Source organism: Carya illinoinensis, chromosome 3, assembly GCF_018687715.1.
Source record: "Carya illinoinensis cultivar Pawnee chromosome 3, C.illinoinensisPawnee_v1, whole genome shotgun sequence".
Lineage (NCBI taxonomy): Eukaryota > Viridiplantae > Streptophyta > Magnoliopsida > Fagales > Juglandaceae > Carya > Carya illinoinensis.
In genome coordinates, this window is record NC_056754.1 from 908492 (window position 1) to 919502 (window position 11011).

The following is an 11011-nucleotide window of genomic DNA, read 5'->3' on the forward strand; positions in this document are numbered from 1 at the left end:
TCAAAGTCCTATTTTATCTTACCTCTCTTTCTATATATTTGTTTATAGTGACAGTCATGGTCACCTTTTTATTTGCATGTTTGACACCCTTTCCTCTTTTTCACTTTTTGTCTCATCTTCTCTCATTTTCCTTGTCTCTGTTTCCTCTCTCTTTCTTTATCGTCTAGTGATGGGCGTTTGGTAAGTTGGGTTTAGTCTACCTGGGCCAAAATATTTTATCCCCTTCAGGAATCATTATGAGAAATGGCCAAGTGAAGATTTAATTTGGACCTTGTTGTGTGATTACTTGTAAATGTATAAATAGTAATAAAATAATTTAAGTTAAAATGTTTTTTAGATTTTAAAAAATGAAATATAAAAAGTGGAATGAAAATATTATAATGTTAAAATATTATTTAAATATAATTTTTATTTTAAATTTTGAAAAAATATTATTATTTTTTGTGTTTTTTTTAAGAATTTGAAAAATAAATTGTAATTATTAGATTTGAAATAAAAATATTTTATATTTGAGTAAAATTTAGAAAAAAAATATCTAAAATTCCTTGAGAATAATTGTTTTGTCATACAGATCCTAAACCTCAATAAATATTGTAAAACAAACTCATTTTAGATCTTAAAATTTATTAAATGCAAACCTGCCTAATTTGGTTATATAGTTTAGATGAGATAAGATGTTTTATTAATAATTAAATAAAATATTATTATAATATAACTTTTTAATATTAATTTTATTTTTAAAATTTAAAAAAATTGAATTGTTTATTATATTTTATATAAAAATTTAAAAAAATTGTAATGATTATATAAGATAAGACGAGGTTGTGATTTTTGTTAACTAAACCAGCCTAAAAGACAAATGAGAAAAGAAGTCCAACTAAAGAACCCGATATTCTACACACGGGGTGTAAATTTCTAACGAGTGAGAGTATTGACAATAGTTTCTTTATCTTCATATATAAAATTACATGTTTTGAAAATTGATTTTGAATATGAAAAAAATTTTCTACATTGGATTATGTATTTTTTGATCAAATAATAATAAAATAATAAAGAGAGGAGAAAAAAGAAAAGAGAGAAAAAGAGAGAGTTGGGAGGAAAGAGAAAAAATAATAAAATAATGTTTGAAGAAGGAAAAGGACATCTTCAAACATGAATAACAACTATTCATGTTATTTAAAATTATGAAGATAAATAAACCAATGTAGATGAAATTGTGACAAGTTTATTCAAATTTGACTTCAAAAATAAAGATGAATAAATCATTGCTAGTGCTATGAACGAGTCAATTTTCAAAGTGGCAAATATAAACTAATTCCATGTTAGTGCCATGAAACCCTGTTACCTCGAACTTCCTTAAACTCAAACTGCAAAGTTCGATCGGCATTAAATTCTGGCATGACAAAGATTACTGAAACTGTATGCTCATCAAATAATCACAACATGTCACGCTAGCTGATTTCTCCAGAAGGGGCCACAAAATAGAATAGATATTCGGGGCAAAATTTCTAATGGTTCGGCGGCTGGCTGTTCTTTCAACCGTGCAGTGTTTAGTAAGGTCGAAATTTCCTCGAAGCTCTTAACTGTTGTATCCTTTTTTTATCCTGCTCAAACTTGCTCTGCAACATCATAATCTCTGCAATGAAACAACTTCATGCATCAGTATCTGCACCACCCCAATCAACAAAGGGAACTATAGCTTAATTATACAAGAATCATCCATTACTTCTTGCGAAAACTGAGGAATGGAGAAGAAACTAATATGAAAAATGTGCATCACTGGCCTAGACCATAGTTATTTCGCCAAGTAAAAAGAAAATAAACGCTCCAACCAATTAGTATATACACCTATATATATACATATATATATACACACATGTATGAATGCACTCAGTGGGTGATATAACTTCCTCCCTTGCCTGCAACAACCAATTAGTCGCATAATCAGGAACCATAGCCTTGCAATGACATATTCAGAAGGAGTGTTTGTACTGAGTCCGTATATAGAGTGAATTTTCCCAGAAACCACCTTTAGATACTTCTTCAAGAAAAGCAAGAATGGTCTAAGAAGGGATTAAACCTTAATGTAAAAGTCGGACTCACTTATAAAAAAAAAATGTAAAAGTTGGACTCAGTATATTCTATATCACACACATACAAACTGGTACAAGGACACTCTGGGGCCTAAAAGGCTAAAAGACAATTGAAACACAGTTTGCAGGTCTTAGATGGCATGCGGCTGCCACAAACAACTAAAATTTGTCCCTCGAATTCACTTACAAAGAGAAACATGACATCCATTTGATGTCCAATCAGAAACCACAATTAAATTTACAAGCTCTAACCATATGGTTTCTGTACTTGATCCCTACAAGAAATTGTTGCACAGATATTTTTTTAAAAACACTATGTTTTTTTTTTTTTAAAAAAAAAAGGAAACTAACAAGCCGAAACAGAATAACCATAAATGAAGTGAGAAAAAATTCCTTAAACATAATAAACTTATAGACGCCAATGTACAGACTTCTAAATTCTATTTTCGTTTATCAAATTCTCAATCACATGTCATAGCACATATGCAAAAATTGGTTTTCAGGAAAATAAAATGAAAATAATTTTTTCCAAAAAAGATTTATCATACCATTCCTCTGGGCTTCTCTTCTTTGAAAGCGGTAGAAATTTAAGCCAACTTCTTTATGCTTCTTCTTGACCATCTTATCCTCCACAGCAGCCTGTGCTATTGAGCCCACAGTAGTTCCACTTTCAGCATCTGTTGTCTTTTTCCTTCCTTTATGATGTACAACAACTGTCCAACCCCCTTCAGCAGCTTGGGCTTCTCTTTCTTTCCTTTCCTGTATATAACATAACATGATATATATATATATTTTTAATAAGGGTGACATAACAAGATAATCACAACACAACAACTAAACTAGTGAGCCTCTTAGATAATATCTGGGAAAAGGATGGCCGCAAATTTTTTGCAAGTGCTCAAGACCAATTTTATCAGGACTAGTCATGCACCTGCACGATGTGTAGCTAAATGGAGTAATCTGAATGTGGCATTTGCACGATGAAGGTAAGAACTACAGACGTTACCTGTTCTAGTTGTGCCTCATGTGAAGTTATAAACTCATCAATTTTTTGCTGCAATATCATCAGTCCTGGTCTACTTTGGTGGTATTCTGTAATCCATTCTGCAATTAAGAAGCTTTCAGTAAGAAAAACCATAACATGAACCATGCCCTTCAATTGAAGCAAACTATTCTTAGAAATATCCACAAAATAAAATAAACTATGTCTTAACTTCAGTCAATAGACTGTTCCAAGATTTTTTCTTGTGTTTTTGGTTGGGGGGAGGAGGGACCAAAAAGTCAATATACATGTCTGAAGTTAAAGGACAGTCCTACACATTATTCAAGAGACATTCATGACGGAGATATGCAGCCAAGCAAAAGATGCTGAACAGTACAGGTTCTCATGCATGCATATTGGCATCATGGTAATGAATGGTGGAACCAGTTATTGTGGATACCCCTAATATCTGATATAGGTAGATGCTGGCAATCTGTTATTATAATCTTCATTCTTAGGGGTTTAATCTTCTGTTACATTTCTGCCAGTATTTTAAATCTGGCACATTGACCTTTTCTCTCTCCACAGGAGTAATTATTTTTTTTCACATTGTTTTTCTCAAATAGGGGCAAATATCCTTATTCGGTAGTGTATTTCTTTCCACTAGATTATGAGAAGTCAAAAGCACACAGATAAATGTTCCAATTTCAGTAATTTATACTTCGCATTCCTTTCGTGCAGTCCTCGTCCCCAGAAGAGATTTGATAAACATCATCTCGATCAACTTCTATAGCCTTTTCCTGGGACTTTTCAACCTCCTTGGATGAATCCTTATCCCTCTTTCTCTTTATCTTCACTTTCTTGGACTTACCTATAAAAAAGGCTTCGCTTGTTTATTGACATATCATTACTGACATATTGTCACTAGATTGTGGGCAGTCAAAAACATAAAAACCAAATGTTATCAGTTCAATGATCCATACCTTTCATCGCTTTTGAGCAGTCCTCGTCCACAGGAGAGAGATGACAAACCTCATCATGATCGGCTTCTCCTTTTTTCAGTGACTTCTTAGATTTTTTTGATGGACCATGATCCTCCTTTTCCTTTCTCTTAGCTTTCTTTGGCTTACCCACTAGGGAAAAGGAGAAACCAATAAAGTTCATGAAATTTAAACTATGATTGCAACAGCAATATTAGTGTCAATTTTTTTCATAAATCAAGCAAAAGACAACACATATTTACAAGTTTTTATCTCTCTTTCAAAGTCAGTCTCTCTGTGCCCTTTTGAACTGTTTCTCTTTCCTTCGGTTTGAAAATTCCTTCCATTTGCTACTCCATCATCTAATGAACAAAGAATCAAGTTAATGATGATGAACAGTCACAATAATAGTACGAATGTCGACTATACAGCTTTAAGGCATTTTGCTTTTAGGACTCGAGTAAGAACTGGAGAGTAATGATCTCTGTTAACGAGAAAAGATCACACTCAAGGAATAAAAATAAAGTAAGACACTGCAAGCGAAGGCATTAATAATTCACGAGCATCTCTACAACCGTTATATCTACTGAGTACCCAAGGATGGAGAAAATGCAAAATCATATAGTTCTAGGTGGCAATAACCCATTGAGAAAATGATCTATTTATGATCTAATGTTGACACACCAAAGTGGTATAAACTTGCTTAGTACTGGCACACATTAGTCAGCTCTTGCCTTTGGCCACTCTTGTTGTTTTTCCTCCCTCTTTCAGTGCTATAACTAATGTTTATTTAAAAGTAGAAAAGATAACTATAGCCTCCATTTGGATAACATATTTAAAAGAAGAAATTTCGTACTTAAAGAAATGCCCAAGTTAATAGATTCATGCTACATGGTTTCATGGACTAAGTCTTACATAGACGTAAAAGCCGTGCTTAACCTCAGTTCCAATTAATAAACTAAACATTTTTTTAGTAGTAAATTAATAAACTAAATACTGTTAACCTCCCAAGATGAACAAACCAAGAAATCAAATTTCATGATGGTCACGACCATAATTGATTATATCAAATATGAAAGAGCAATTAAATGCTTAAGAATCACTAGGCCTAAATCTATAAAAACATCCCAAATTCATACTAGATGCACCAGTAAATTCTGTAATAACTTGGATGGTCGACACTTAATATTACAAAAACGATACTCAAATAATAGCTGATAACTGCAATCTTCCCGGCCATGTGATGGAGATCCAAGAAGAGCCATTCGCAATGCCACTAGGAGGGCTAGATGTGCCGAGACTAAGAGGGCTGCATTGGGTTGCATGCATGGCTCAGGTGGTGAGGCGATGGGCATCCAAGACAAGTGCAACTAGAAGAGTTTCACGTGTTAGCCAATTCCTTGATTTTAGGGGTGGATGACAAGATGAAAAGTTCCTAAAAAATAGGGGTGGAGGCGCCATTCATGGTGGTGGCTGGCCACGATCCTTTTATTTAGGGATTTATTTAATTTTAATATGTTTTGTTATTTCCTATTTTAATTCCTAATTTATTTCCTAGTTAATTTCCTGTATTTTAGGCATTTGATGTTGTTTCTTTGAAGCTAGGATTCCTAAAACTAAGGAGTGGAGCAAGAGTGAGATCTAGATCTAGGGAAGAGATGGGAAGGCATGTGGTGCCAACCCTTTGGGGGGGGGGGGGGGGGGGAATTCCTATTTATAGTTTGCTTTGCATTTTTATTTCATCAATTATGTTATATTATTCAATGAATGAGAATTTTCTCTTCAATTCTTTTGAGAGTTAAGTGCTAGCCCAAGTTAGTCTTAATTTTCACCAACAAACCAACTTGAATCTTTGTGTTGCCTTGAGGTAACCCTATATCTAATCACCCATCACGCCAAACACAAGTGAGTGAGAGTGAGGCTTCCATCACCATGTCAAGTTCATTTAAACTGAAGCACTAAAGCTTTAAAAAAAAAAAAAAATCTAAATGCATGTCAGAAGCTATCGATCTCTCTATATGCAATAGTATCCAATCAAAACTAGATACATTACCAAAATTACAGTGAATAGGGATAGCATATTTGACATTCGGAATCACATTCCCATACCAAAGAATACGTATTGCAAGATGAAAACATCTTCATTGTGTTAGGTTTACCTAATCTCAATCCTACCTTCCTTCACTTCTTAGATATGCTCAAAATTTGCCAAGCCCAGCCGAGAGCACCTTGCATTAATATAATAAAATAGAAAAAGAACCATGTGGAAAAGAAAAAAATCCAGCTTCGGAAATCAAGAAGTCTAACTAAATAGAAAAAGAACCATGTGAAAGCAAAAATATTCACCTTCGGAAATCAAGAATTCTAACTAAATAGACTCCAGAAGCCATTTCAATGAACGGAAATACAAGGCGAAGAGCGGAGTTATAATCAAACTCGAAACGTAAATTAATAAGGGCATAAAGGCAACAAACCCTTTTCTGGCAGCTCAGCGTGTCTCCTCTGAAGCTTCTTAGTCCTTTGCTTCTTCTTCTTCTTCTGTTCCATCTGCGAGTCCATGGCTCTCTGTCCAGCGACTATGGAGATGTCTCTTTGAGAAAGAGAGAGGAGATAGGGCGCCACTGCGTATGCGATTGTTTTTCTTGTAATAATAGTAATCGGGTCGTACTGTTTTTTGTAAATTTCTTTTAAAAAGGAAAACAAAAGAAAGAAAAATTACTTTAATAAATTATTACCCTGTAGGGGTGTACGGTTTGATTCGATTCGTTTTGAATATTATTTAGAACTGAACTTTATAATTTAAAATTTTGATATTGCACCGATAATATTTTTAAATTGATATTTCTGATTTTATTGATTTTGGTCTAATTTTTCTGGTATCTTATATAATATATTATATATGATAGACTATAATGATATATTATAATCTATGGTAATATATGATTTAAAATTTTAAAATTATATTAATTAATAATTTATCATATAAGATAAACTTTCTTTATATATAATATAAAAATTATATAAAAATATTTTATACAATATAAAAAATTAAAATATATATATGAATTGATTTGGTTTGATGTTAAAAAAAAGAAAATCGACATGAGATCAATTTAAAAAAAATGAAATCGATACCGTATTGAACCGAATCAAACTTGATACTAAACCAAACCCATTAGTGATTTTTCAGTTTATCCATTTTTTTCACCCTATTGAAAATCAAAATCTACTAGAGTTTAAATTCATTGTTTTTAAGCACAATTTGATAAAGAGTAGTGGTACAATTCAATCACACTTTATTTATAATATTTTTTAAATAATTAAAAATATAATTATAAAATATATTGCAAAAATTACTGTATATTTATCATTTTATAATAAGAATAAAGCTAGGTTGCCGCCTCTATTAGACCGCTCCCTTGACCGATTACAAAAATAATTTGTTTATTTTTTAATTTTAATTAACGATTAAGAAATTAATTTTTAATGTATTGATATCTTTAAAAAATATTTTTAAATGATAAAAAAATATGAAAAAAATTGAAAATAAATAATAAGATGAATTTATAATAATATTACTTTGTAGGTATAAACTCACGAATAAGTACGTTTATACTCGACACAATATAATTGGTAGCTGTTAATAGAAATGCTAAAACTCTCCAATTTGGGAGCTAAAAAATCCATTAAATCATCTGTTTTTTTTTAATTTTTTTTTATTCAGTGATTAAGTAAATTTTTTTAAATGGTATTGTGAATTTTTTATAAAAAAATATTTAAGAAAATTAAAAAAAAGAAAAAGAAAAAAAAATGTTGCATTCCGTGGGAATTCGGGCTATCTTTGGTGGATGTAGCACCGCTGAACTGTTAAAACACATTGTACACTTGCAACCGTACGCAATCTTTCACCTCTCCGGAAACCCCAATTCCCCCTTAAACCCTAATCTGCGTACCCACCCTGTCTTCCTCTCGCATACCAAATCGTGGCCTCTCTATTGCCAAAACTCTAACCCCTAACAACATGAGACACCAATGGCGATTGCTTCTTCTCCGACCCCACCACCTTCTCCGCTCCCAGCTCCGCATCGCTCAATCCTCACATTTCCAGGTGCTCTCCAATCCCAATCTCCCACCACTTCACTCTCTCACTTCATTCTTCCACTTCACAGCTCCACAACCCATTTCCGATTCGCAATTCAAAAATCCTACGAACCCCATTTTCCGTAGTTTCTCGTCTGAACCTGCCCTTGAAGAGAAAAACTCGGATCACATGGTTTTAGCCGATATTTTTGCAAGTGACAAGGGTTTCGATGACATTAAGAAAGATTTGGCGCTGAGCGAGGTTGTGGTTAGTCATGAATTGGTATTGGGGGTTTTACGGAAGCTCGAATCGAGCCCTGGTGCGGCGAAGAGGTTTTTCGATTGGGTTTTGGAGAGTGAGAGTGAAAGGTTGAGCTCTAAATCTTTTAATTTAATGCTGGGCATTCTTGGTAATAACGGGTTTGTGAAGGAGTTTTGGGATTTGGTTGAGGCTATGAAACAAAGGGGGTATGGGATATCGAAGGGCGTGCAAAATAAAGTCTTGGAGAAGTTTGAAAAAGATGGATTCGGTAGTGATGTTGAGAAATTGAGAGATGTATATGCATCTGGGTCAATGGATAATTCAGTGGAGAAGGTTTGTTTAAGGGTCTGTAAAATTGTTAGGAGTGAGGTGTGGGGTGATGATCTGGAGAGGCGATTACAGGAATTGAGTGTTATATACTCGAGTGATATGGTTAAGATGGTATTGCAGAAGGTCGGAGTGGAATCAATGAAAGCATTGATGTTCTTTAGGTGGGTGGAGGAGAGTGGGTTGTTTAAGCACAATGAGCAGACTTATAATGCTATGGCCAGGGTGCTGGGGAGGGAAGATTGTATCGATAGGTTTTGGAAGGTTGTTGATGAGATGAGAAGCAATGGTTATGAAATGGAGTATGAGACATATGTTAAGGTTTTGGGGCGGTTTTGTAAAAGAAAAATGATTAAGGATGCGGTGGATTTGTATGAGTTTGCCATGGCTGGTGCACATAAGCCTTCAGTGAATTGTTGTACCTTCCTATTGAGGAAAGTAGCAGTTGGTAGACAATTCGATATGCACCTATTTTCTAGGGTTGTCATGATCTTTACTGAAAGTGGGAATGTGATGAAAAATTCTATGCTTGATGCAGTTCTCAAGTCTTTAGCCAGTGTTGGTAGATTTAGAGAATGCAATAAGGTTCTAAAAGCAATGAAAGAAGGTGGGTTTGCGGCCAACCGTCATTTACAGAGTAAAATTGTGTTCAGACTTAGTAGTTCTGGTAAAAAGGAAGAGGCAAGTGAACTTATGGAGAATTTGGAAAAATCTGGGTCCAATCTAGATCACAGGACATGGGCTTCTTTCATAGAGGGGCACTGTGTAGCTGGCGACCTTGATAAGGCTTATGATTGTTTCCAAAATATGGTTGAAAAAGAGGGAGTCTCTTCTTCTGGTTATGCATTTAACATTTTGGTAAATTCGTATTGCCAAAAGAATAGGGCAATAGATGCATGCAAGCATCTGGTTGATCTGGTCAGTGTAAAACAGTTAAAACCTTGGCATACTACATATCAAGAGTTGATAAATAAGTTGCTGGTTCAGGGTGGGTTTAAAGATGCTTTAAATCTTTTGGGTTTGATGAAAAATCAAGGGTTTCCGCCTTACGTGGATCCGTTTATCAAGTTTGTATCAAAGTCGGGAACTGGTGATGATGCGATTGCCTTTCTGAAGCAAATGACTTCAAAGAGGTATCCGGCAACATCTGTGTTCCTCCACATGTTTGAAGCCTTCTTCAAGTCTGGAAGGCATACTGAAGCCCAAAATATGCTTTCCAAATGCCCAGGTTACATTCGCAACCATGCAGATGTCTTGAATCTCTTCTGTTCCTCTCAGTCCAGAAAAGGTGCGTCTATGGCTAATGTGGCTGTTTAGGCATTTGTTGGGCTGTATTTTGTGATTTTTTCATGTGAGGATAATGTAGCATCGTATTTCTTCAAGAAATTTTGGTATGCTGTTTTCTTTTCTCTTCTAATCAGAATTTTTTACTATTGGGACATGATAACCCTTTTAGCGGTTAATAAAATTCATGGTGTTTTACCGATAAAAATAAAAAATATAATTCATGGTGTTTGATTTACCAAGGTTTCTCTCTTTGTGGTATTTGTGTCATGGATACAATATTGTGCTTACCATGACAAGTCAAGTGCTTAGCAAATGAGGAGACTATTGAGGAGGTTTATAGTTTTCCTTAGTGGCCTAGGGAATGTAATGTGCTGGTATCTAAAGCTTCAATTAGGCCTTTTGCAATTGTAACTAGTACAAAAGAGGCGGCACCCAAATCCACCTTTGCTCAAGGAGACAATGCAGTCGGTATATTAAGGGAAGAGTAGATGAGCGACTATGCCGATCTTTTGGCTCCATCTGTTTCCTGGGTGGTCCGTGTGTTTGTGTTTGGCTCCATCTGTTTTGGCTCCATCTGTTTCCACGATGAAAAAAAAGCTAGAATGCCATTCCTGGGTGGTCCGTGTGTTTGTGTTTGGCCAGCCACCCAAGCACTTATATTTTTTTCAAAATAAATAAATAAATAAAGTTGTGAAAAATAGGAGTATCTAAAAATATGTTACTCCAATGCTCAAGGAGTAACTTTCCTATCATTTTTAAAGAAATCAATGCTCCTCTTTTTCTCAGGACCCTATTTCATGAAATAGCTATTCCATTCTAGACTCTATTTTACGAAATCAAACATAGCGTTGATCTCTTATTGATTACCATCAGCAACAGGAGTTAGTGGTTCCGTTGTTTAAACTGGATTACAAATGGTGGCTTCTAGTTGTTTGTGGCTGCCATTTTTCAGTTAATATTTTGTTGAATCACAAATGAGAAAACCTCTTGCTTTATAAAG

At 34.3% G+C, this 11011-nt stretch overlaps 2 protein-coding genes across 2 annotated transcripts; one reads left to right on the forward strand and one right to left on the reverse strand.

Moving 5' to 3' along the window:
* Positions 1-1205: 1205 nt before the first annotated feature.
* LOC122302278 (ribosomal RNA-processing protein 7 homolog A) lies at positions 1206-6717 on the reverse strand. Its single transcript, XM_043113463.1, has 6 exons — positions 6530-6717; positions 4059-4208; positions 3797-3946; positions 3100-3197; positions 2642-2852; positions 1206-1636 (listed from the first exon to the last, which is right to left on the reverse strand). The coding sequence occupies exons 1-6, from the start codon at positions 6612-6614 to the stop codon at positions 1551-1553; spliced, it is 780 nt and encodes a 259-aa protein (XP_042969397.1). The 5' UTR covers positions 6615-6717; the 3' UTR covers positions 1206-1550.
* A 1192-nt stretch (positions 6718-7909) lies between these two features.
* LOC122302277 (pentatricopeptide repeat-containing protein At3g02490, mitochondrial-like) lies at positions 7910-10141 on the forward strand. Its single transcript, XM_043113462.1, has one exon. It carries the CDS (start codon positions 8077-8079, stop codon positions 10039-10041), a length of 1965 nt encoding a protein of 654 aa, XP_042969396.1. The 5' UTR covers positions 7910-8076; the 3' UTR covers positions 10042-10141.
* The last annotated feature ends 870 nt before the right edge of the window (positions 10142-11011 follow it).

What these genes read in the sequence shown, in the direction of transcription:
- LOC122302278 (XM_043113463.1), bottom strand. Translation starts at nt 6,614, where the DNA reads ATGGACTCGCAGATGGAACAGAAGAAGAAGAAGAAGCAAAGGACTAAG. An exon ending in CGCTGAGCTGCCAGAAAAGG is followed by an intron (nt 4,209 to 6,529) that starts GTTTGTTGCCTT and finishes CCTTTTCCCTAG; the next exon opens with TGGGTAAGCCAAAGAAAGCT. An exon ending in ATGAGGCACAACTAGAACAG is followed by an intron (nt 2,853 to 3,099) that starts GTAACGTCTGTA and finishes TGTTATATACAG; the next exon opens with GAAAGGAAAGAAAGAGAAGC.
- LOC122302277 (XM_043113462.1), top strand. Translation starts at nt 8,077, where the DNA reads ATGAGACACCAATGGCGATTGCTTCTTCTCCGACCCCACCACCTTCTC.